This window comes from Lathamus discolor, chromosome 5 (assembly GCF_037157495.1).
Source record: "Lathamus discolor isolate bLatDis1 chromosome 5, bLatDis1.hap1, whole genome shotgun sequence".
Classification (NCBI taxonomy): Eukaryota; Metazoa; Chordata; class Aves; order Psittaciformes; family Psittacidae; genus Lathamus; species Lathamus discolor.
Window position 1 is genome coordinate 27,022,309 of NC_088888.1, and position 27,198 is coordinate 27,049,506.

A 27,198-nucleotide genomic window follows, 5' to 3' on the forward strand; every position below is an offset into this window, starting at 1 on the left:
GAAACTAAGTCAGGAGATGCACTCCATGAGTGCCTCTAATGCGCTTCTAATTGCTAATGTGTGTTCAGTTCATTGTGTCACACTAGAGACAGTTTGAAGTAATTCCCAACGAATTATTATGGATGCTGGATCCTCATATCCAGCTGTTTCACTACAGAGCTATTTCTTTTGAGCTGCACTTCTTCCTAATCAGATACAGCCTCAGATTTCTAAATCTTTCCTGCAGGAACCTTCCTCCACTGATGGTTCACAGCCAGGAACTGTTGCTTGAACACAGGTGCCAATGTCACTAGCTTGCTATCATCTCTACTGTTTCATGGCCAGCATACCTGGTACAGTTGTGGTCCAGCCCAGCCAGCCCTCTTTTACATGCAGATGGGAGATGGTGTGTGCCAGAGACAGTCTCCAGCAGGCAGCTTGGAGGCAAACAGGTACCTTCTGTGGGGGAAGAGTTCTCCAGCATGTGTCTGACAGCTGTAATATGCCACACATCTCCAAGGCCACAGCAGCCTTGACCTGTTTTATGTACTGCAAGAAGTACAACCTTAGCAGCTACAGCACTCTACAGAGGATAAAGGAGAAGCTGTCCACAGGTGAAAGAACTCAGCTTGTCTGTTTTAAGGAACTGACCCATAGAATAGCCAACATAAGAGAATAAGCACTCCTGGGCTATGGATAGTGTGTAGCCTAGTGGTTTGGTCAGCCTCTGCAGAAAGAGAATACCCTTAAACAGAGGAGGAAGTTGAACCCAAGTCTCCCACATCCTAGATCAGCGCATTCACCATTCAGACCTTGAATAAAACCCCCCCAGCAATTCCCGTCTCTGCTCCACAACAGCATTTTGTGTGGCATTCAGTCCTTTGCAGAGCTGAATCGGCTGTTTTCTCAGTGATGCTGCAAAATGACACAGATGAAACAGTAATTCATGGCCTTGAAGTGGTATGCTGTAATGGCCCATAACAATACAAAGTGCATTCAGTGAATGAAGATCCCTGAGGAAACAGGCAAAGAAAAGCCAAATTCCTGGAATATAGCTGTAGGTATACTGTTGTTAAAACCACTTCATGTGGCTGAGACCGAAGCTTTTCTGAGCATACCTCAAAGCCAGCACTTACATCAGGACCATCTTAACTGAAACTTGAGGCACTGAAAAGATTAAGTGTAGTCTGGCTATGCCAAATAGGGGCTGGAGTTGTCAGCCTTGTAGATTTTGGACTGGGTTTCCGTAGTCCTACCACGGGCATCTGCGTTTGTTTATTCTCACCCGGCCTTCAGCACCTCTCTTCCTTCACTCTCCACCTGCGCACAAGCGGCGCGGCGCTCCCTGCTAGCAGCGGGCAGCTCAGCCAGTGCTTCGCACACCCCCGGGCAAGCCGCGGCGAGGCGGGCGCAGTGTCAGAAGCACTGCGGGCGGCCACCGTCCCAGCCGCCGGGCCTGCCGGGCAGAGGGACGGAAACGCCGCCGCTCCCACCTCACCGGCGGCAATCGCCTCCTGCCGGGGATCACCCCCGGCACTGCCGGGGTGCGCCCTCGCCCCCGAGCCGCTCCCCCGGTGGGTGCTGCCGCCTCCCCAGCAGCCGCCGTCACCGCGGGCGCGGGCTGCGGGACCGAGCCGGGCCGGCAGAGGGAGGGCCCGGGTGCGCAGCGGGCGCCGCGGGGGCAGCTCCCCTCGGGGCGGGCTGGGGCGCCCCCGCCGCGCCGGCAAGAGGGGCTGCGCCCTCTGACGGGCCCGGGCGATGGGAGGCAGCGCGGCGGGGCGGGGTGACCGCCGCGGCTCTAATAAGGCCGGGGCTGGCGCTGGCCGAGGGCTGTTCGCCTCGGTGCCCCCGCCAGCCCCCGAGCATGCAGTGCTTCCCCAGCCTGGTGCTGGCCCTCAGCTCGCTGCTGGGCGCCCTGGCGCTGCTGCAGCTCTCGCTGTACCTCCGGGTACCGTCCCGCTATGGGAAGCACGAGGAGCGGCTGTGCCGGCCGCGGGGCCGGGTACCGGCGCGCTGCGCCTGGTTCCTGCAGGAGCTGCCCTCCTTCCTGGTACCCGCGCTGCTGCTGGCTCTGCGCAGCCCGCCCCGCCTCGAGCCGCTCGGCTGCCGCCTCCTGTGCTGCCTCTTCTGCTGGCACTACTTCTACAGGTACCGCCGCCGGGCACCGCTTCCGACCCCCCTCACCGGCTCCCCCCGCCCGCGGCGCCGCAGCGCTCCCGGGGCGGGCGAGCGGCGGACGCGAAGCGCTGCGGCCTCCCCTCGGGAAACAGGGGAAATAAAGATGCAAGGGGAGCTGCGGGAACGGGCGCAGCAGAGGCCGGGTGGGAGGTGGGGTCGGCGCAGGTCTCGGTTGCAGCATCGCTCGCTCCCTTCTCTGTGCCAGAGGCGGGGGGTCCCCAGAGTGATGGCCAGCGGGAGGGCGCGGGAGCAGCTCATCAGCCCCCCCGGGCTTCGATCGAAAAGTAGGGGCCGGTCGGGTGGACATCTCTTCCCGTCCTGGCCTCAGAGGGAAGGAGCAGGTGGTACTCGGATGCTGGAAGCAGGGGAGAAGGATGTATGCTTTGGGGGGTTATCTTTCTTACGACAAGCAAACAAACAAAGAAAACAAATAGAATGAGGTTTCGCTAAGCTGGAGCAAAGTTTTGGATGAAGCTAATTCGAATGTTATGCAAAGGAACATGCAAAGTGCTTATTGCGGCAAGAGGAGCGCAGCGCGGGCAGCGCCGGGCGCAGCGCCGGCCGCCAAAGCAAGCCGTGAGAACACGTGTGAGGATGGCCGGAATGCAAAATCACGACAGCGGTGAGAGAGCAAGCGCCGAGTGAGCCGTGTTGCTGTGCACTGAGCACAGGAAAAAGCAAAGTCAATGCAGGCTTTCTGCTCCACAACACGAAAGTTGGTTCTTTACGCTCAATTCATCATTCTCACTTCACTACCAAAGTACCGATTTATCTTTTTGTTTTTCTTTTTTAGAAACTTTGTCATATCAGATGTCAATGAATGCTGTAACTCTAATGAGTTCTGTGTTCACTAATCAGGACCTCAAAGAAAAAGTAATTTTGACTCACTGATGGTGATAGCATTGAAGTGACACAGCTCTGCAATTTGTCACCTGGTTCTGCGCTCAGTGGGACTTGGTTCTGGAGTACATCACCAGAGCGTACCTTCTGACGTATTCAACTGAATGTATTTTGTCTTCTGCTCTAATCCAATTTTCTATTGAGTTCTTTCATAACGAATTTGACTTTTAGTTTCCTGTTCATGGGGAAAAAAATGGCTTTTCATAAATGGCAAGTGCATGTGACTACTTTACGCCATTATGTATTAAAGAGCTATGCAACTTTTGAGGCAAACCTTTTTCTGACTTAGTTTGCCATTTTTTATCCCTAATTCTATTTTTAATACTAATTTTGCTTTCTATAATTTTTATATAAAAATATAAATATTTTCACTTCCTAGAAAACATTCATATAATTAATCAGAAATTGTTATTTGCCACTCAACCAAAATCAGTATATTGAAAATCCATCTGCAGTATTTCTGCAGACAGCTTAGGGATAGAAACTGTAGGCTGTTGTAGATAAATTTAAAACAGAGAGCGGATTGAAGTGCTAAAACACTGTGTTATGGATATATTTGTTATCACTAACATTATCTTTTCTTTGCTGCACTAAGGTAGGTGGAGGATACCACCTACAACAAATTTGGCTCACAGAAAGCTGGAGGCATTAATTATATGTAGTTGTACTAAATTGAATTTAATGCATTCTGCTGTTCTCAAGAATTTCTGATCAGAAATCAATGAGCACCACTGGATCACTGAACTAAATGTTACCCTGCTGGTATGCGTACATCCTTTGAATCAGTAGCTTCATTATCAACATTACTACTCAACTTAGGCAGAAGCACTGTGTTTTCATACACAGATTTCTCAGATAATCTGGGGGGGGGGGGGTCTTCTCATCTGTGGCTGGAGTATACTCCTTGCCTTTTAAAAACAAAAGCCCTCATTGTAACAAAGTCTGTATAGCAAACAAGTTTGTTTCTAACACTACATGTTGCTCCAGTATTATTGTTGCAGCATGCAGCCTCTTCTGAAGCCATTCTGAGATTCTACTGAATCAGTTAATATTTGAAATGTTATATTATTAGTACTCTATCATTAGGTGAAAGAGTAGCAAAAATCACAAATTAGGAGGTTTTCTGGGTGTCACCTGAAGCTATGGGGACAGGCAGGTTCTTTGAGGGATTCTTGGTAGAAAACCAATGGCCAAAGGGTTGTGTTATAATTGGAGCTTTATTGTTACATAAAAATTTTAACAATGAGCATGGCTTATTGTTGTTTACAATTTCTAGCATTAACATAGCTCATTTTTACACAGAATTTTTAGCAATTAGCATAGCTTGAAGTTAAACAGAATTTCTAATAATTTGCATGGCTTTCTTATTAACTAGAATTTCTCTTTACCTGGAGTTCTCAGTTACCTGAACCCTCTGCAGAATAATAACAAGTGCATGGCAATAATGGTAATCTAAGCTCAGACTTTACTTAAAAGAACTTGAGTTCCTCACTCTGTCCTTGGAGGAAGAAGACAATGATGGTGGAGGCATTCCTGACCACCAGTGGATCACAGGGTTTGCTGTCCAGCAACACAAGTCCACTTGTAGCTGCTGGATTTTACAGGCAGTCTCTCATACTGTATCCTGGGCTGCATCAAAAGGAGCGTGACCAGCAGGTCGAAGGAGGTGATCCTGCCCCTCTACTCTGCTCTCGTGAGACCTCACCTGGAGTATTGTGTGCAGTTCTGGTGTCCTCAGCATAAAAAGGACATGGAACTGCTGGAACAAGTCCAGAGGAGGGCCACGAGGATGATCAGGGGACTGGAGCACCTCCCGTATGAAGACAGGCTGAGGAAGTGGGGGCTGTTCAGCCTGGAGAAGAGAAGGGTGTGTGGAGACCTCATAGCAGCCTTCCAGTATCTGAAGGGGGCCTATAGGGATGCTGGGGAGGGACTCTTTGTCAGGGACTGTAGTGACAGTACAAGGGGTAACGGCTTAAAACTTAAACAGGGGAGGTTTAGATTGGATATAAGGAGGAAATTCTTTCCTGTTAGGGTGGTGAGGCACTGGAATGGGTTGCCCAGGGAGGTTGTGAGTGCTCCATCACTGGCGGTGTTCAAGGCCAGGTTGGATGAAGCCTTGTGTGGGATGGTTTAGTGTGAGGTGTCCCTGCCCATGGCAGGGGGGTTGGAACTAGATGATCTTGAGGTCCTTTCCAACCCTAATTATTCTATGATTCAATGATTCTATGATTCTATGATTCTATGATGTGCTGTTATGCTTCTGTCTTCCATAATGGGTGCCACCACATCCTGGCAACAATACTGGTGGGCGAATAGTCCTATTGCAGTTTGGAAAGGGAGCAGAAAGAAGGGGGGTGTTGATACATGATGATACCCTGCTTATGTATTATGGCTGTTTGCCTTATAAAATGACATTGGTTATACCAGGGGTTAGGAGTAGAGGTACTGGTCATGCTGAGCTAGGGCATTTGATCTGCATATAGTGTTTGAAAAGATGTTTAGTACTTTGATAGAACAGCCAGACTTTATTTTGATATTTATTCAACCTATTATCTGTACTAGAAATAATCTAACAACAGTTTAAAATGTTTTCATGATTAAACTTGACTGCAAGTATAATGAGGAAAACATACAATGATCAATAATAAAATTACATTTACTTGATGGATGTCGCCTCTGCAGTTTTTCGAACTTCAAAATTTTGAAGTGAAAAAACCCATTCTGCTTTTCATTATAAATGTTTTGTTAATCTACTCCAACTTTTACTACTGATGATCTGCCATCTGTATTGTAGCATTCTTTCATGTTTGTGTGAACAGAGAAAAGTTTATTCATATATTGTTGCATAATTAGTGACTTTTTTCTCTTCACAGGGAAGCTTTTATCATTCCTAATTTTTTCTCGCCTATTATACCAAACATGCATGTGGAGGGGAAGTTTTGATTAGAGGTATGCTGAGAAGGACAAGATAGTTCATAATGGAGAAACATAGATTTTTAAAGGACTGCTATGCTAGCTGTTCTGCCTTCCTATGTGTTATGACCAGCTGTGCTGCCCCAGTAGCTTGTGTGTCACTGAAGCATGTATTTCAGAGTAACTTCAAGTCTTGATCTGAAGACCGCAGAAGATGAAGAATCCGTCATTTTCTATGGTGAATCCACTGTTTTATTTGGTAGTGTAGCCTTCTGAACGCCTTTACTGTCCCTTACACAATGTGTTTGAAGTGTCTTGTTCGAATTTGACTAGCCTTGATTTTTCTCACAGTGGTGCTTCCTAGTTCTCATTCTGTGTTAACTTAAAGCACTCCTTAGTATCCTCTAGGACTTTCTTGCTATGATATCACTTAGACAGTAATCAGATCATCTTTCAATTTGCTTATTACAGAAATGCCAGGTCCTCCATCTGCACTAGTGTGATCCAGATAATATAGGAGCAAGTGATCATATTTCTGATGCATTAGCTACTGCATGTGATATTGTGTTCATTCCAAATTTATAGTTTTTATGGTGGATTTACGCCAGCTACAGGGAAACAGACATTACTAGCTCTGGCATAGAGCTAGAGTGATGCAGACACATGATACTTCATCCAGCATGAAGTTGGTCAGGATAAAATTACCTCTTCATCATTCTAGGAACAGGTTTAAACCAGCACAATTAATTTGTGCTGCCTTTGGACATGTGTCAAGTAGCTGCAACACTTTTTATTTGATCTGACATATCTTAAACCAGATTTTAGTGTCACTGAACCACAGATGAAGGCCCTCAATGCAAGGTATTTTCTTCTCTCAGCCCTCAGTTAATTTATGTGGCTTTTTTCCTCTCCTCTTTTCCTATGTCAATTTTAAATTTAAGACATTGGTACTGGATGTAGAATACAATACCAGAATTGTAGTAGCATATCTAGAGAAAACATCACCTTCCTGTTCCTGTATGCTGCTCCCATGCTTACACAGACTGGAAGAGTGCTTTCTGCTTTGGAGCCACTCTTGGAAGCCCTGTGTTTCCAGGCTGCTTTGAGCACCTGGAGCTGGTGTAACCATGATTGTAACCAAGGTTACAATATACCACTGCGTAGCAATGGTTTGTTTGTATGGCTGTATTTCTTAGATTTTAAAGTAATGCTTTCATATGGGCTTAGTGTGCAGTAATACTGTCCTACCCACACTAATAGTCACCAGTTGTCTATAATTTGTGCCATGTGCCAGATTTAATAATAATAATTTATTGTGACATCACTGAGGAATATGATAGAGTGTTGTAAGAACCACTCTAATCCTCCCCTGGAAACTCCCTGGGTTACTGCTGATGGCTCCTCGGTGACAAGGACTTTGTGGGACCTCTCTGCTTGCCAAAAGGAGCCTCATGAGCCAGGTCTGGCAGGTGGTGCTCTCCCAGCCAGCCCACTGCTGGAAGACAAACGAGATGGTCATCTGGGTACCAACCCTCCCCTAGCGCAGTCCAGTACAAAGGTTTGCTACCAGAGAGGATGCGAGACGGAGGTGGATGGAGCCAGGAGACCTCCCCCCTCCCTGCCTTGGCTCAGGAGCAGCAGTTCAGTGGCCCGTGGTGGTCCATGACAGCAGTTCGCCCTCCTCCTTTCACTGCCACCACTAGGCAGCAGCCTTTCTCTCTCAATCTATGGCAGGCACAAAATGGTGCCTTCCCTGAGGCTTTCATGAAGGGCTGAGGGCAGGCTGCTGCTGAAGGGACGGGAAGGGAAGCGAGGAATCGGCAGTTCCACTCCCTGCCTCTCTGCTATCCTTAGTTAGCCACTTTTCATGTGTCATTGTGCAATGTATTATCGCAGCATGGTGCGAATTAAATCAAATCCAAATGCTCTATGGCGCTAAGGAAAACATCCTACATGATCTGTATTTATAACACCTGTTTTAAGTAAGCTCATAGCTGTATCACTTCCGTAAAGTGGGGCCTGTGATGTCAGGACCTCCAAAACTAATGGGGTGGGAAGGCAGGAAAAGGAGGAAGAAAGTAAGGAAGGCACTGAATTCCAAGCCTGCCAGCTGTAAATGCAACCTCTGTGAAAAGCTGGGCATGAGCTGGAAATGATGAGTAGCATAAGATGTAGGTACAGGAACATTTCTTGTGACAAACAACTTGCACAGTATTTTGGTTTGAAATGTAGTTTGTAATACAGCCTTTCCTGCTGGAGGGGCTGTGCTGGTTAAGGAGTACAGTGAGAATGCCAGCTGAAGCTCTCAGGTGGTGAGGAAAAGCCTGTTTGCTGCATTTCAATTTTGCAGTCCAGCTTCGAAAACCAAAGGCGGTAAACAAAATATGAGGTGATGAGAGGAAGGTATTGTAATCAAATTCCATGTAAACCTTAATGTTGTATTCCCCTTAGAAGTGAAAGAGTGGTGAAGGAGCAGAAGAGACGCCACCATGCATAGGGGCAGGGGGGAAGGGCTCATCTCCCTGAGCTACAGAGCTAATCCTGAAGGTACTGGTCTAGAAGACAGGGTGCTGCATTCCGCCCCCCTTGCTGCTGTCAGTAATAGCTAAGGCACCAGCAGTTTAAAGAGGCGTTTCAGTTCCAGATGCCACCTACTGCCATTACATTTAGCTATTTGTTTACTTCTCTTGCAACTTTGTTTCCAATCAAAACCCTAATCTTTTACTCTGTTAGAGTATATTAAAAACCCCTGCTATTTTCATTCCTGACATGCACTCAGGTGAATCTGACAGACACTGAGTAGGCTGCTTTTTCAGACAAAGCTGGATTCCCAGACTCCTTTGGTTGCAGGTGGCCCATTTGATGTGCCTGTACTTGGTTTTCTACCAATGGGCATCTTTCCAAAAAGCAGACTTTTACTGCAAAAGAATGGGAAGCCAGGAGCATTTTAAAGCAATATCCCTGTGTGAGTGTTTTACACTTCTTTTGGCCAGTTCCCCTCTCTCTGAAACTATGTCAGGGGAAGAAAGGAGGCGACTCTGCATCTCCCCAGGCTCTGCAGAATGGGGTTCATGAAGTCCCTTTTTAAGCCTACCTGTGCTGCCTGGTTAGTCAGGCAAGTGCAGCATTTACCTGGACATGCTGGTCATTTTTTAGGGCAGGTAATGTAAGCCTGCTTGTAAGAAAATTAAGTAGGTTGGGTGGTTTGTTCGTTTTCTTACATCAGCGAGAAAAGGAGCTCAAGCCCCCAGGGAAATGCAGACAATGTAGGCCCCAAATGAGCAATTTGTTCAGAAGTTTTAGAGGTGTTTTGTATTAGTTCACAAGAGGTTTTAGTTATGTTTTTTGAAACATGAAGTCAATAAACAGAGAGATCAGGTTAAGTTTGAAGTATATCCATGTATTTCTAAGTGGTACTCTCCTTGGTACTAATGAATATAATCAGATCCTATGATAACCACCAGATTCAACCCAGAGATGATTTTTTCCCCTACAGAAATAGTTATTATATTCTTTTGTCATATAGTGTCAGTAACTAAAGACACTTGTATTACTGGCCTCATGAAACCTCTATTATTAATCTCCCAGTACACAACATACAGGTACTTGACAAGTAACAAATCCTATTCTCTCTTTTAATTCACCTTAGTGCCTTGCAATAAACCCTAACCAGATTCCTTCATGTACCCTGTGCTGGTATGGAGTTTGCTTCTTTGTGGTCTTCCCTACCATCATTAAATATCTTGCTAATTATGCTCTCAAAATAGAACACTACCTATTTACCTTCCTATTAGCACAGATAATCCTGTCTATGTGTTCTTTTCCCATCGGAAAGTGGGCTAACATTACAAAAACCTATTGTTTTTCCTCATCTCAAAGCATGTCCACAACATTTTTTCTTTTATCTGATAAATACATGGTGGCTTGGTGGGTGCTCAGTCCCAGCTGCTCTGTAGAAAGCGGTTCAAATGGCAGAGATCTGAAGTCCCAGCCACAGGGCTGTCACAAGGGTACAAGTAGGCCACTCTGATCTCACTTGTGTGAGGTTTGGGCCCAAAGAGAAGTTACAGTCCTTGATATCCTGGGAGTTCAAAGCCTTATTGGAAGATGCATTCTGAGCACTGAGCTCCACAGACCCTTGATAAGAGTGATGAGGACATAAAGATCTAGAATTGCATTACCAAATTCTTGCTGTTGATATTGGAAATGCAGGGTTATAAAGGGCTGTACTGAGAGAAGAATAAGATGAAATTATATACTGGAGTTTCAGTAAGTGCTTGTACTTAAAAATAGTAATGCTTTTACCAAACAAGGAAATTACTTATTTTAATTATGGGATATCTGTAGTTCTTCCTTACTGGGGCTGCTCATTTAAGTGGGAAATAGAAAGCAAGGCAAAAGTGTCAAGGTTCATTCCATATGCACAGTTGGAAATTTATTATGGACCACATATATTTCAAGGTCCACAAATCTATTTTTTTGATTTCTTTCTATATGAGAGGCTTTCCCTATGTGGGAGGCAGCACTTTTTTCATGAGCCAATCAATACAGTTTGACAAAACGATAAATCTCCACAAGCCCCTTTGTGCACTCAAAGCTTACACACTCAAGTAATTTCCCAGTTTTGCGGAGCTCAGTTAAGAGTGAAAATTTGTGAAATGACCTCCTAGTAGTATGATTATAAATAAATGCCCACCATAGACACTGTACCTATTTCCCTTGGTTTAAGTTATATTCTTGCTATCTCCTTCAAAAAGTCATTTTGGTCAAGAAGAATTATGATAAGGAAGAATTATGCTAAAGTAATACTTTCGAACAGTAACTGAAGAACACACCTTGAAGTGTCCTTCTCTCCATCAAGATGTTGATTTAAATGCACAGGTGAATTAATCAGTAGGGTGATTCTTGCTGAATTTGATCAGGTAAATTAAGGTACACCTAAACCCATCTGAACATAAGAACTGTGTTAATCTTTGCTGACCACTCAGTGACATTGTAATTACTTTTTGGACATCTCATAGATATAATATCAATGAAATTATTTGGGGGGAAAAAATAGATACTAAAAGTGGATTAAAACATTCTGTGCAGAAAGATGAGAAAAGTAAGATAAGTAAAAAAATACATATATTTTTCTGTAGATCCAAATTAATTTTAAGACTCAGCTAAATCTTATCTGGCTGTGAACTTTTGAAACACCAATTGCTACTCTATTAATACTTAAGGATGGGCAGAAAGTTTCCCCATTCCTAGAAAGGTGAGTCAAAATGTGAACTGCAATAACAATGACAAAAGGTCATATTTGAAGGAAATTGTTTTTTAAGTCCTCTTTCTTAATTACTCTTTATAAACATGCAATTACTCTTTACGAACATCTAACAGAGTAGCAACGCCCACAGTCAGCTCTTGCTGTATGTAATATAACATTTTGCTTATGACTGTGCTGGAGTTCACCAACTTAATCTGTCAGTTTCCATGCTGGCAGACTGCCTTGCAGAACTGTCTTGGGAAAATGTCACCGTATCAAGGATGTCTGCAAAAAGATTTGTTGCCTACTACAGAAAGAGGGTTTGCCTATCAGGGATGTTAAGGGACAAATAAATTCCCAAGCACAACTATGGCGGAGCAGATCCCAGGGCAGAGTGATGACCTGTAGCACTCTGACATACTGGTAAACATAGGCTGGGTGGCTTTCCCAGGATCCCCTTGATTTAGGCCTTCCTGTCATCATTTGCAGTGGGCAGGAAGGCTAAAGAGAAGAAGTCTGAATAAGCTAGCTGGGCTACTCAAGCAGTCTAGTCACATTGGCATGGTCTCGTGGTAGAGATGCACATGAAAATACCTCTGAACTGTATGGTCCTAAGCAAAACTTCCAGTCACTCCTGCCACACGTCTGGGCAGGACATGCATGTGCATCTGTAAAACTTTTGCTGCTTCTGAGAACAATGAAGGTGAGGAAAAGCCCCTTGTATTTACAGCATGCTATTGAGTTCCTCGTGTTTCTTTGCCTCTCTTTTAAACCTTTTCTTAAAATAAGAATGATTAAAGTGTTTATGTTTTCAAACTTGGCCTGTGTTAAGGTTACTAAAGTGTAGACACGAGTCTCTGGCTGCTCCCAGGAAAAGCAATTTAAACTTGGCAAAGTTGTTTCTAAGAAATGCGTCTGTATCTGTGCAAACATCAAGTTTGTCAATTAACATTTTTAGAGTCTGCCTGTGCAGAACAGTTCTTCTGGTTCATCTGAGGGTATAAGAAGAACCACAATGTGCAAGCCTGCAACCCAGCCAAATATTGTCTAGGCCAGCACTATAGGGGCAGAGCAGGACTTTTCATGCATTTCTGGCTGGAAGGGTACTCAAGAGGGGAGAAGTGGTCTCCGAGTCCTGGCAGTGTGGATTAGGAAAATACAAGTTGTTTCTAATGCAGACAAATAAAAGAACCCCTGTGAGGCTTACAGTTAGGGCTAGAAGGTGGGAAGACATAAAAAGATCAGGTGAAAGTAGCACAGGACACAAGAGCACAAGTGGCACAAGAGAATTAAGCACTTGAGTACAATAGCACAAGAGAGCTGTTAAAAAACAGCTAGGGCAGAAGTGAGAAGAAATGGAAGGGAAAAGGAGATGATGTGAGACGTCAGTATCCAGGTATCAAGAGACACTTTAATACTGACACTTTTAATACTGACACAGCAAGAAGGACAACTCCTAATTGGAAAAAAACCCCACATGAAGAGATGTTGAATGAAGAGCTGTGAAAGAGGCAAGAATCTGACAGAGGAAGGACGAAGGAAAGACAAAGAAAGGGCAAAGTCAGGAAGGCGGTAAGAGCAAAATGGAGACAGAGCAAGAGTTTTGGCATAAAAGACGAAAAGAAGGAATCACTAGAGTGGAAAAAGCCAGTTAAGAGTATTTTAAAGACTTCTACCAACATATCTTGCAACACTAGTTGCAGCTCTGGAGTCTAGTGCATGTGGTTGGATACAGACTGACCAAGGTTTAGCTTTGGAGAGGTGTAGTTCACCAAATGTCTGGCTTCCTTTGGTCATTTTCTCAGCTCCATGTGGACCACTTATGGAAAATAATTACTCTTTCTCTTGTAAGCGCAGTTGTAAGAGCACAGATTTTTCATCTGTAGATTTTGTATCATTTTTCATGTAGATGTGTCCTTTTGTTCTGCACACACTCTCAGCCTCTGTGAACTCTGAACTCTCTGCTCCAGTGGAGCAATGAGCTTTTCAAAGTGCATAGCATAGTGTCTGTTTAAGTTATTCTGGCACACATTTCATGCTTTTGGCAGACACCCACAGTTTAGCAATAGGAACAAAGTGATCTGTCTTCATAAATATCAAGTAGTTATTTCTGGAGAAGAAAAGAGTGAGATACCTTGCTAAAATATATGCTTTGGCTGGCTAAGCCTTTGACACACCACTGCTTAGATAAAACAACAAGCATAATCTCTAACTACTACTGCCCTTTAGATGCTATCAAGTAGTAGAGGTAATCACGTAGTACTGTGAGATCTACGTGGTTTTCATCATCGTAGTCCATCTAGTCATGCTGACCCTTGTCCTGCCCTCTAATCCTCATACAAATATAAATCTGGACCAAGTTTCGTTAGGGTTTTGACTGAGGTAGCTGGCCTGCCATTGAGTTCAGTCTGCAGCCTGAATGGAAGGTTTTGCTTGTACTAGTTTTCTTGCTCAGCTAATTCTAGAACTCATCCTCGCACTCTGGCTTCTTTTCAGAGCCCCTCTTTCACCAAGATTGCTCCAAGTTTCCATTCCCAGACAATTCCTGGCCACATACAGTCCTCAAAGTTTCTTCTCATTCTTGATGGACGTTTGTCTGGCCTGTCCTTAACGATTGACATTGATGGAGAATCCTCCAGCCCTTCAGTTAGTATGTTCTTGTGCTTCTCTGTCCTTCTCTAATTTCTATACATCCTGTATATACGCATTTTCTATACAGCCGTTTAGATCCGTTACTTCTTATTGTGTTCCTGGTAGACAAGAAGAATGTTTTACTCCTTTCTTCTTTGCAGCAACTTTTTATACAGGTGAACATTGTTATAATGTCTTCCTCTGGCTTCTTCTTAGTTTAAAAAACCCTGACTGTTTCTACATATCATATTTCCTAGACCACAATTGTGTTTTTCTGGGCTGCTTCCACTTTTTCTTTGTCCTTTTGTAGAGTGCAGAGTTCAGCTGGACAAAGTATGATTCAGGTTCCTATTAACTCCACGCAAAGGGAAAGACTACTTCAGGTGTCTCTGCCAGCACTCCTGTTTTCACATTACATTTTAACATTTGCCTTTTCCACAACAACCTGACATCATTAGCTCATGCTCAGTTTACCATCTATCAGCACTCCATCTACTGTCGAACCTGTTCTCCAGCTTGTCTTTCACATTTAGTCAGTCTTACCTAAGTGTAGTATTTTGCCATTGTCTTTACTGAATCAAATATACTGTTTTAAAACTATGAAACCACTACTTCAAGATTATTGTAAACTCTAGCCCTCATTCTTGGTGTGCATCTTCCAGAGCTATGCCAGCCACAAACAGTAGGAATATTTTTTTTCCCCAAGAGGTACAGAATTTATGAAAACCCCCTGAGTAGTACCAGAGGAGTCTTTTGCAGAACCTCTCTCAAAGTATCCTTCTTGTTTAATAGTGAAAAATTGTTAACTATCCCTTGGTTTAATTTATCAGTCAATTTTGCAGCCACAAAAAATAACATTCTCTAAACCAGGAAACCCCAAGTTACTTTGAAAATTGACATGTGAGACAAAGAATCTACTAAGTTCAAGACATGGGGCACTTGCTACTGCTACCATCCCTCTCCTATAACATATACAATTTTTGTCAATTCCTTCACTCAACAGAACTATTTCGAGAAAATAGGATTATCTAAGTTAAATATAGAAATGAGTCCTGCCTCCTGCTCTTGTATATATATAGGACACCCAGCCAACTGGGCGTTACAATGCGTTACAACTGTTAGCATTTGGCTTTTTGGACAAAAAGTCCATCATGCCATATACCCTGATCTCTGGTACTTGGCTCTTGAGTGTCTGAGGACAAACTGTGGGTCCGTAGGGGATGGTACTGATTTCAACAGGAACTGGCACAGAGGACACATTTCCTTTGCTCTATTAGCTTCACTTTACCTTCTTTGGCTATCAAAGAGGAAGACATCTTAAAAACAAAACCCCAACTTTCAAACAAATTTGCTCAGTTTGGCAGGTGATGATGAGAAAGATATTAACAGCTGGTTCTAGGATCTTGCTTCACTTGCCTTGGACTTCCAATCAATTTTTCCTAATGTTTATTTCAGCTCTCATTCAGATCTCGTTTCCACATTGCAAACAAAAGGGAAGAAACAAGTGATTAGCTAATAGCAAATATAAATAAATTAACATTTTGTAATTAAGGGTATCTAAAACCTATTTGGTGTTCGTACACCAAAATGGAAACATTTGAGAAACAAATATACCAATAAAAATATATACAGAGCATAATTTGCTGAGGGATTGTGACTTGCTGATGCATCAAACCCAGCAATTCTGGTCTTGGTTTCCCGTTAAAACAAGCATAATAACATAAGTATAGGGTTTTGTTCCTATACCTGATAAGCCATAGAACAATGCATTTCACAACTTAATGTTTTTTTACCAGTGATAAGGAAGAATTATCTTTTGTTGTTTCTAAACAGATGCTGGTAACGACTGAGAGATACCAGATTTTTCCAGTGACATTTTCAGAAATAATAGAAGAAAACCAAGAGAATTAAGGAAATAATTTATAAACAAACTTGCAGAATACTTTTGAAAACTGGCTGCTGTTGTATTGAATTTAGAAGAGCAAAAATTTTTGTCCTGGAATCAAGCCTACACAGTTCTTTACTAATTAAAACCAAATACTCTTTCTTAGGTCCTGTTTCTTTTCTTCTCCTTCCCTTTTTTCAACCACTTGTATTTTAGTAAGCAGAGCATATCTAATAATTTCTGTATTCAATGTGAAAAGGATTGGGTTTCATCCCTAAACTGTATTTGCCTTTCCTAATTTGCTAACTGCATTGCATGCCTAAACTTTATAGCAATCAATGAGGCACTACTGACTAGTGGTACATGTTCAGAATGACTGATTTTAGGTGTTTATAGAGTTGGAACTGAGCATTACAGAGCCCAGATTCCTTAAATTTATCCAAGGTTAAATACACCTTGATTTTTTTCAGCAATGATCAACAGTAATACAGAAGCAGCATTTTATGTTTAGCCATTCACATCAGATATACATGCTTTTACAAATATTTGTAATTTTTTTTCCTATAATGACACTTAATTCAAATGTAGTTGTAAGACACCGAGCTTTTCTGACCTAGCACCAAGGATTCAACCTGAAGTTTGTATTTAACTGTCTGGCCAGAAGTCAGGTCCAGTTGCTGATTCCCTTTGACTGTCAGTCTTTGATGAAGTTGGCTTCTTCAAGTGCTGTCATCCATGCTTTCAGCCTTCCTGGGACAGTGAGTATCACTCTGGAACTTTGCTTGTAAATGCTGGTGTTAAGCAATTCTTATCTGCTCTAGAGAGTTTATCATTTTATCTCTAATATGTCTGTTCTTATTAATCTCCAGTCCAAATTCAGCAGCCTCAATGGTTCAGTATGGCAGTCTCTTTCATACCTCTTATTTTGCCACTGAATCTTACTGCATTTCTGCTATCTTTGCCTTAAATCAGTGCTGCCCAGACTTTCTGCTTTCTATTGCCCTTCTTCTCAAGAACTCCCCAAACCCATGTGCGGTGCCATCTGTCTTATGGTTTCCTCACTCCTTCCCCCATCCCTTGATCTGATGTGTACCTGCATCTCTTGCCCACGTAAGATGAGTCTGCTCTTGCCAGAAGTCTTCATTCAACCCCAAACCTGAGAAGCCATAAAGAAAGGGTGTCCCTGTGAACAGGCTTCAGATTGGATGAGTTTCATAAGTGAGACACAAACAGCCCAACGACTGTAGACTGAGCAACCTGTAGATTGTAGATTGATTAGACAGAATACTCAGAAATGGACCTGACATGACAGGTTTACTATTGTTTTATACAGAGGAATTGTAAGCTTTTAAGTAACATGTCTGTCTTTCTTGCTCCTTACATTATAGGCATCAAAAGTTTGTCCAAAGATCTCTGGAGGAACACAGAAATAAGATATTTTGCATGTGGCTTGGAAAGGAGAGCTATTTTCAACTCTGTGTTAGTCATAAATGGATACATAAATCTGCATGATTAACATCAAAAGGGAGTTCTTTTGTTCCCATCACAGCCACTGGACAACGATTTAAGATGAGTTTACAATCTGGGCTGTGGACCAGCAAGTAGTTACATTATCTTTTGGTTTCACACAGTCCCAGTGGTGCAGGACTGAGGCACAGAGCAGCCCCCTGCCCTGGCAAGGAAGGCTTGCCTGCCACTGGCATTCACCTGATGGCACACACAGCCGCTGCACACCCTCTGCACTCATGGGCTCCACAGGCAGCTAGGCATCAGCTCCAGAAAAGAATCCCAGCTCCTGAACTTACAGCCTTCTTTGCATGGAGTATAACTGCAATACTGCAGTCAGGACATCTGCCCTCTGTCCTGTAGGTGCAGTGGGCATTGCCAGAGGCATAACTGCCAGTCCAACAATCCTGCCTGCCAGCATTGCTGCAATGCATGTGACCTGGGTTGTAGCTCAGGTTGTCGTTCCTCAGGCTGTGCCAGAGCATGTCTTGCTATGCACATGTTTTTAGCAAAAGGGACATGATCCACCCAGCACAGTACAAATCGCTGCTAATAACCCACTTGCTTTCCGTGTTTAAATATTCCTAGTTTGTTGACCTTTTGGGATTACTGGAGAGTCCACAAGAGTAAGTGGGGAAGGGCAAAGCATCTCAGCATAGGATGTTTAAGGAAAGGAATATGAGGGTTGAGGAGGCCCTACCGTGGTTCGTGATGCGGGGGCATATGTACAAGTCATGATGAGGGAGGATTTAAAATGCTTTGTTTCACTTTTGAAAGTATTTTGGGGCATTTTGTATTACTTTCCCTTTGAACTGATAGCAGAATTGCCTGCTGCTTGGAACGGACATTTTAACTGTTACACTTGTTTAAACCCAGTGAGGGATAACTGAAAAAAATTGAATTTGGCACAGGAAAATTAGGAGCCAGATTGTGCCCTGATGTTGACTATACATGAAGAATATACTTGACAGTCCTCCCCTATAAGCATTCAATGAGAATCAGTGTAACACAACTCAAAAATAGTAAAAGTTAAAAATTACCTCAGAGTGCAATCCACAAATAACTGACAGGATTGGGCTCGAAGAGAGAAAGTATGTGCAGGATTTAGTGCAGATTCTTCAGCAGCAGATACTTTTGGGACACATCATTTGACATTCATGTCTCCAGAATAATTAGGGGCTTGGTGCAGGACATCACAGATACCACAGGTAGAAGCCCATCTTGTCGGTGAACATCTTGAGCCTTCATCCAAGTGGTCAGGTATGCCAGCAGTGCCAGCAGCTCCCCAGCAGTGTGATTTCAATAACCTATGGCAAAGACTCCTATGCTGTTAATTGTAGGTGCAATTAAAAGTGGTGTGAGGTCGGTGCAATCTCGCCAGGTTTGGACACCAGTCTTCAACATGTGCACAAGACAGACCGAAAGGAACTCCACTGTTCGTATCAGGGAAGTCCTTCCAGGTCTGACTGGTCTGTAGTCAGTGTGACACAAATCACATTGTTTCACTTATTACCTGGGGTACAGATACTTGTACAAACCAAGAAAACTGAAAGCATCCCCCTAAGAAGGGAGCTGCAGCGAAGAGTCTAGAGAGGTGTCCTCTGACTTAGAGAGGACCTTGGTTGAGAAAGTACCAATAAAGCAGTGAGAATTGCAGACAGCTCCTCAGCAAGGGGTTTTCAGGGAGGGATTAAAGGGATTGCAACATATGCTCTTGATGTAGCAGGGTATCTCTCTGCTGTTGGAGGGACACAGCTTGCTTCCCTGCTTGACCCCTGCAACCATTGTGCCTATACCCACAACTTAGTGCAGTGCTTTCCAATGCATGGCCCTAGTTGGCTGTGGAGAGACCTCATTGTATGAGCGAGCTGCAACAGCCCTGAAGGTATCACCCTCATGGGGACCTGGCTGCCTCGTCTCACTTGGACCATCAGCTTTCCTCACCTTTGATATGTCTCGTGGGACAAGCAAGGAACTGGAACATGGTCCAGACCATGTGGAAATGGTTCTCAGGAAACATTCAGCTTGCCCTGACACCCATCCTCCAAGGGGAGCCAGAAAATCTCTGCAGGGACTCTGAGCAGCCCTGGTCAGAAGAAGTCCATAACTCTCTTCTGGGAGCTGGCGAGGGTCATGGAATGGGCCAGGGCATTCAGATAGTGCCCCAGTGTGGATAAGACAAGCTGGGTTATGGCCAGCACCTGCCTACAAAGGGAAAGGCACCACATCAGCCTTACCCACCTTTGCAATGTATCTGATTCCTGGACCCTAGCTCATCTCAGTTGGACTCAGGAGAGGGCCTGGTGGCAGAGGGCTAGATGGGCAGATACAGCAGCAGATACAGGCTGGGAACGCACAGGGCGGAGGGAGTCAGGTGCCCCCCATTCCTAGCTGCCAGCCCTGAACCCTTGACCCAATTGCCCCAAGTGTAAAACACCTCATGAGCACTGGAAACACCATGAGTTTCCAGATGAGAAACCATGAGCTGCTACTGCATCTGGACTCAGGAGAGGAAAAGACATGGCAGCGCATAAGCATCTCCATTTAACAAGCTGTTGGAGGAGGACTGAGAGCCCACTCCTAGTGGATTATGGAAACATTAATGAAAAGATTTCCACCTTCTGTGAAAAGAAGAGCAAACCTATCGTTCCCCCCCATTTGGGTGAGGGTCTCTGGAGTTTTCAAAGAGCTGGACTAATTCCTTTATGATGAAGTTTGATGCAATGTCAAATGATTTTCTCTTCAAAACCTGTTCTTCTGGAAAATAAATGACGGAGAAGAAGACGCATAATTTATTATTCACTCATTTAAAAAGAAGCTGTTGCCAATACTTTAGTCAGATGCAGTGCCTTTGGCCAGTAAAGATAATAAAAGAATAAAGGATTAGTCATCAATAGTGCACTGAAAGAAAAAGGTCAAATTTTTCATTGGTCTAAATCCAAAAGGCCAGGTTTTGTTCTGTTACTCTAAAATAGTGGCTGTTAGTTCCCCTTTGATTTTCACACTGCAAAATAATTCCAGCAGAGATGCAGACTCTTCCATGGAACCTATTATATGTCCCCACTCTATCTCTGCTGCTTTTTCAAGACCCATCAGGAAGTTTGTGCACCCTCAAGTACCTATGTAGTACAAGCTGACAAGTGCTGTATTAAAGGCTTAGGGCGTTGTTCAGATACAGAGAACTGAATCTGGCCTCTTGATTTACAGACTCAAGGAGATTTCCTTGGAGGAGCTGCTCCTCAACAAAGATTCTTGGATGAAATCCTGACTTGGATTTTCAAACTGCTGTGAGCGGGATTTCAGTGATGCCAGGATTTCACTCCCTCCCTCATCAGCAAAAAAGCTGATGTCTCCTGACTCCCGGCGACTGCACTTGCAATTTGCATGCAGGTCTTTCTGTCCTGCTTCCACTGCACCCATGGTAGATAGAGAGATCTATGGCTGATTTTTGCCCTCCTTTTACTGCAGGGTAAGTCACTTTTCAAGGGCTTATAGCATTTCTCCTGTAACAACAGCATCGAGAAGCACCATGGCAACAATCAACTTTGCTGGGAGCTGAGAAATACCAGCTCATGCTAGAAGCTTCTGTTGCATCAGCAAAAAAAAGAAACTCTCAAACATGACTGGTTTTGACAAAGGATAAAGCAGTGCAAATCCCACTCCGATCTGTTGTATAAATTCCCCTACTAAACTCACTTTGTGTGGGTTGATATCATCCTCTCTTCTATACACTTTGCTTCCCCTGAGTTTCCATTTGCAAGTTTCCTACTTTTTCTCATCGCTGTTCAAGACCAATTTGTCAATATTACTTCAGCAGGCAGGTCGGATTGCTAAACGTGCTACTTGTACCTCCAGCATCCCATTCCCAAAGGGCAAACCAACGATTAATGGTAACATTATTCCAAAGAGCATTGCTTTCCACATTGTAATAAATATGATAAATGTGATACCACTGTCTGAAAAATATTTTCCATACACCTTAGATTTCACAATATTTAGAAACATTCAGCACTTCTATACCACAACTGTCTTATTTGCTGGAAATCTGCTTCACCTTGCTTTGGAAGGCAGGGAATATATTAACACGTTGGTGCTTGTACTCTGCATACTCACTTTCAGACATGCTTAGTATGATTTAATCTGAATTTATAGTGCTATGACATTCTGTGCCTCAGCTTGCTTAAGTTGGTATTGGCAACCCGGGATGTGGATTACTTACCAACAATACCTACATACTGGTATGATGGGCACCATCTGAAGTCCAAGAGGGCAAAAGAAAGAGATTGAGAGTGTAGATTTTACCACATACAGAATCTAATTGGACAGGTAAGAAAATACCTAACACATATGAATGTAACTCTCCATTTCACTCTCCTAAGGATGATATGGGTTGTCCAAAGTGTCCAAAGTATCAAGAGAGATGCAGCCCCTTGAACCAAAGATATATGGAAATTAAAACTATACAAGCACAAATTATTTGCTCCTACACACATTAATGCCAGTGTTAGCACTGCTTTTGTCCAAGGAAGTCTTAGGTGCCAGAGCTGCATGGAAATCTTGGTGGTTTGTATATTAAACTTAGGGCTTTAGCTCTTCTCATTTTAAGCAAAAGTTTGAAAGCATGGAGGAGAGGCAGGGACTGGAGGCAGAGTAGCTCCCCCAAGCTGCCAACAACATTGCTCTGCCTCTGCATCAAAGTGTCTCAGCAGAGATGCTATATTTTGGAGATGTGCAGAAGTCTCTGAGTGGAGCAGAAGACTCTGGAAAGGGCATTACAGCTCAGGCACTATACTGCTGGGAATGAGAGGGCCAGAGGGATCTCAGCATTGCCTTCAACTCCATCTGCCATTATGGCTTAAAGCTCTAAGGAACTGGTCCTTGTAGAGGGATCAGGAATATATTCTGCATAACAGAGCTCCTCCACAGTGCTTGTGGCATAGTGATGCTCATTTGAGGAATCAATATTGCAACTGGTACTGCCTCTCACTACTTTAGTTTGAACATTAGTGTGTCTATGTGCCTCCACAACATCCTTTGCTCAGTCTGGCACATTACAGCAAGGTCTTCAAAAGAAAATGCTGTTTGTGGGCACAAGTTCCTCAATTTACCAGTAAGAGAAAAGGAAGGCAGAGAGACATTCCTGAGGTGGTAGTGAATCTGGATGAGAATTCTAGCCTCTCACCTTGTGTGCAGTCCTGAAGGACCAGAAAAACATTGGTATCTGCAGTATTTCTTGTTCCCACTAGTTGCTGATCTTACTTTGTTGCAGTTGTTCCATTTTTTAATCTTTATTAAGCTTTTTCATATTTTGTGTTTTGTTAATAGGTTTTTTACTTACAGAAGATAAATTGCAAATGCAATGTTATGATAAGTAACATGCTGACTTTGTTTTCTTATCTACCTTAGGACATTTATTTACCCCTTCTTCACTAGAGGCAGACCTTTCCCACTGCAATTGCTTTTCTTTGGCACGTTATTCTGTATCTATAATGGCTTCCTCCAGGGGTACTACCTGATTTACTGCGCTGAATATCCAAATGACTGGTACACTGACATCAGATTTACATCAGGTAATTACAGCTGCAGGATTCCCAGGATCTAATCTCCAAGCAATTTGCAAACATTTTGAATTACATCCTAATCTTCATTGCACATGTGAATCAAATCAGTTGTGATGGAAATCAGCATAACACCAGCCTGCTGGCCGAGGCAGAAGAAATAAATGTGCAATTCTTTCTTTTTCTGCTAGGTGGTCACCTTTGAAGGGGTACAATGTTATGTGTTAGTCTCAAATCACCAACCTTGTTTTACTGACACCACTCCAGAGCCTCCCACTGCTATAGGCTATGGAGATGCAATCTCAGGCCTCAGCTGCATAGGGACATGCCCTTGCTCAACTAGAAGTGTCCACCCAGCAGCGGCTGTGTGCAAGCACAAACTGCCTTTCTCTTCCCCAACAGGGAGCTTTGCACTTGATGCAGCTACTCTAAGAGAGAAAAGAAGGGCAAAACCCCAGCATAAATAAGGCTTTAGAGACAAAGAGCTCTTTTTTGTCGTATAAGGCATACGGGAAGATTAGAGATCATGCACAGTCTGTGTGTTAATATGGTTCCTTTCCATTCTGCAACTTAATAGCCTAGCTGAATTTCACCCTGTAAAATCCCTGAAAGAATAACTGAGCAAAAACAGCTAGGTGGTATTGTACATCAAGTGCTGCAGAGAGGATGGGTTTTAAATCCACACATAGAAATTAAGATTAGAATGAAGGCCTGAGGAAATGTTTTGGATATGAGAAGTACAAAATAACCAAGGTAATTTTTGCCCCCTGTTTCAGACTGTCAATGCAAGTTCAGTCTTTTCAGACAGCATTACATATTAAAAATCCTGGACACTGATTAGTAACAGCTCTCATATCCACATCACATAATTTGCATGATAAATAAAACATTTATTTAATGAAGAAAAAAAATCAACATTATTAGTACTTGAAATAAAAAATAAAAACCAAACTATGTTCTTCCTCTACAGACTCTTACCAACTTTCTGTTGCTACCTGAAGGGTTGAGGTTTTATCAGCACTTAGTCTTTTTCTCTACTTAGTAGCTCACAATGCATCTATTTTTTTCCTTGTTTCCCAGTCATCATCAGAGGGGTTTTCCCAGCGTCTAATATGGCATGAAATGTAGGGCACGTCACCTGCAGGGTTTCTCAATAAAATACCTCTAGGTTTTCAGCTAAACTGGCCATACTGACAGCTTTCTGGCCAGAACCTGTCAGTATCCTTAAGTAACTGCTCCATGTGATGTCCATCACTCTGTCCAAGCAGCCTCACTGTCAGTGGACTGAGCTGCACTGAGGTACAGGCTGCCTCCCTGGCTCTGGTGATGTGCTGCATAAGTTTGTGTTCTCTGTGCTCCTCTTTCCTCAGCTGTAAAATGAGAGGTATGGTACTTGCCTACAGCTCAGTCATCACTCTGCAGTAATGTCCACAGCCCTGGCTGGCTGCCATCAGCCATTAGTGACACTTGGGTACTTTGTACCCTAGCTTGACGTTCAATAAAGGGTGACTATGGCCAACTGGGAAGTTCAGCTTTTTCTCACACCACCTGAAAGTGCTCTGGTCTGGTACTGCGTTCAGCTCTGGGGCCCCCAACGTAAGAAGGACATGGACTTGTTGGAGTGAGTCCAGGGGGCCATGAAGGTGACCAGAGGGCTGGAGCACCTCTCCTATGAAGAAAGGCTGGGAGAGCTGGGGTTGTTCAGCCTGGAGAAAAGAAGGCTCAGGGTGACGTTATTGCAGCCTTCCTTTACCTGAAGGGGGCCTAAAAGAATGCTGGAGAGGGACTTTTTATAACAGCAAGTAGTGACAGGACAAGGGGATATGGCTTTAAACTGAAAGAGGGTAGGTTTAGATTAGACATTAGGAAGAAGTTCTTCATCATGAGGGTGGCGAGACACTGGCACAGGTTGCCCAGAGAAGCTGTGGCTACCCCATCCCTGGCAGTGTTCAAGGCCAGGTTGGATGGGGCTTTGAGCAACCTTGTCTAGTGGAAGTTGTCCCTGCCCATAGCAGTGGGACTGGAGCCAGATGATCTTTACGGTCTGTTCTAGCCCAAACCATTCTGTGATTCTGTGATCTCTCCAACAAAACAGTGTGCTCAGGATGGTCATCATTTGCTCTCCACACTGAAGTTATCCAGTGCAGGTGATCTCAGAGGACTATGATCCCACAACTGACACAGTGATATAGGGTTATTTGTCACCAGTCACCTATGCTTCTCCTGTTCAGTTGCAGCCTTCTCAGTAGCAGAGCATCTTTAGATTTGAGAAAGCATCCACCCACCTCACATTAGGTCCCCTATGTGCCTTCTCCAAAGATAAACCTCACGTATGTGCTTGAGTAGGAATAACTAGGCAGAGCTGTCTTTCTAGTCCATTTCTTGTTTGTTTCTCAGGCCTCCTCTTATTTCTGCTGGGAATGGGAATCAACATTCACAGTGATCTCCTGCTGCGCCAGCTGAGGAAACCCGGGGAAGTCACTTACAAGATTCCTCAAGGTATATTCTCAACCCCCACCCCTTTGGAGAAAGTAGGGCAGCAGGACAGACAATGTTTTCTGACTGAACTCACAGCAAGGTGACAATATCAAAGATGCCAGTATCGCACAAGTACTTGCTTCAGGTGCCCCTCTGAGCTGCAGGGACAAGCATGAGCTGCCTGCAGACAGTCAGCAAGAAGCAAACAAGAGTATGTAGAACACACAAGCTGTTTGGAGAGGTTTTAGGAAATGGGCTGGGTAATTTAAAGAAGATTTAAGTGGGACATAGAGGATGTTAGCCTTGTAAAAGCAGGCTGCACAGAAGGAAATATTCTTCTCCGTGCCCAGGAAGAAGAAGCACTGGACTTCTTACATTGCAAAAGAGAGATTCAAAGTGTAATCATTAGGAGAAAAAAACCAACACTGAGAGTGCAAGGGGCAGAATTTCCTTTCCATCTCCTTCAAAGTGGGGCGTGGTGAGGAAGAGTGGCTGTGGGCCAGGCCAGTGAACCCAGGCCTGAAGACAGCTGACTAATGTTACTAATTTAAATTCAAATGTAATCATGGGCTTTCCTAAGCCCTTTCTTTCAAGTGAAAATAGATTACTGTGAAAGTGCTGGAAACCTTTTGGTTAGAATCACCTTTGATTCTGGTACAAGAGTCTTGTACAAGACCCTCCTTTGGCACGATTCCACTAGTTTCAGGGCAGTGGGTGTAGGCTGCTGTTATGTGCTCTGCGTAAAGAAAGGCAGCATATTCTGCTGCTGGCTTTATGGGAAACAGCTTTCCATGTGCCTGAGACGACTGTAAAAATTACATATTTTTTCTGTTGATGCAGGGGGACTGTTCACCTATGTTTCTGGAGCCAACTACTTTGGAGAAATTGTGGAATGGTTTGGTTTTGCCATAGCAACCTGGTCCTTACCAGCCTTTGCCTTTGCCTTTTTTACTCTTTGTTGCATCGGGCCACGTGCTTATCACCATCACAGGTATCAAATTGTTCCTTCCATATACTGTTGCTTGCTCTTGGGGTTCAGATTGCAAAATTCCAGTGAGGAGCAGAGGAGCAGGGCCAGTGTTCAAGATAGATAAAAATGAAATTTAATAGTATGTACAAGAAGTATATTGGCTTGTTCGTGACTGAGTGAAAGTAAGGCAGTGGGCTGGAGCTTCTGTTGAGTCAAGTGGGCCTGATCATCATTTAATCTGACATAAATTACATCACCATTGAAGCCCCATGTTGAAACCCCTTTTTACTGAGCCTTGTAAATGTGAACCTTTTCTAAGGGTTTCCTTGAAACCTTTGCAGTCTTTTGGAGTAGATATGGTTCTCTGCTTTGAATTCCTAAGGTTTCTACTTTAGGTCTGATGATAGAACCTTAACAGTATTATCAGCTTCCACTCAGCTAAATAACCTGGTGTAAATACTTTTGGAACCCTCTTTTGCAGAGCAACACACAGAGATTTCAAAGCAAGGCAGTTTGGAGGAGTTTTAAGGTTCCTCAGCTGAGCTGTATTGAAACTGTGCAGTTTTCTTGTATGTATGTAGGTTCACTCTTTTGCTTATTTTCTTTCAGGTACTATCTCAAGACATTTACGGACTATCCAAAATCAAGGAAAGCCTTGATTCCTTTTGTTTTTTAATGATGAAAACATGGACTCTGTTTTCTGTTTTTATAGGGCTTTTTTCAATTCCTAGTTTTAATGTTAGGTCTGATTATAATTAATTGTACAAATGATAACCTGGGTTTGTAACAGACAAGAAGGTAATTTGGAACTGAAGTTTATGTTTTTAGTTACAGGGGAAATTGCAAATAGTTGTGGGCAAAGGGACTCCCCAGACAACATGTTTGTTTTCAGTAGAGTTCTGCCTATAGAAAATGGATATATAACTGCACTGACATCAGAAAAAAAGCA

The 27,198-nt window shown here is 43.5% G+C and overlaps 1 protein-coding gene across 1 annotated transcript; it reads left to right on the forward strand.

Moving 5' to 3' along the window:
- The first annotated feature begins 1,731 nt into the window (after positions 1–1,731).
- SRD5A2 (steroid 5 alpha-reductase 2) lies at positions 1,732–27,198 on the forward strand. The gene is made up of 5 exons (XM_065679061.1): positions 1,732–2,127; positions 22,650–22,813; positions 25,199–25,300; positions 26,120–26,270; positions 26,859–27,198. The coding sequence occupies exons 1-5, from the start codon at positions 1,844–1,846 to the stop codon at positions 26,923–26,925; spliced, it is 768 nt and encodes a 255-aa protein (XP_065535133.1). The 5' UTR covers positions 1,732–1,843; the 3' UTR covers positions 26,926–27,198.

Excerpts from the sequence above, each read along its gene's own strand:
- SRD5A2 (XM_065679061.1), top strand. The coding sequence starts at position 1,844 with ATGCAGTGCTTCCCCAGCCTGGTGCTGGCCCTCAGCTCGCTGCTGGGC. Across the intron at positions 2,128-22,649 it reads TGCTGGCACTACTTCTACAG|GACATTTATTTACCCCTTCT; the intron begins GTACCGCCGCCG and ends TATCTACCTTAG. Across the intron at positions 22,814-25,198 it reads TGACATCAGATTTACATCAG|GCCTCCTCTTATTTCTGCTG; the intron begins GTAATTACAGCT and ends TTTGTTTCTCAG.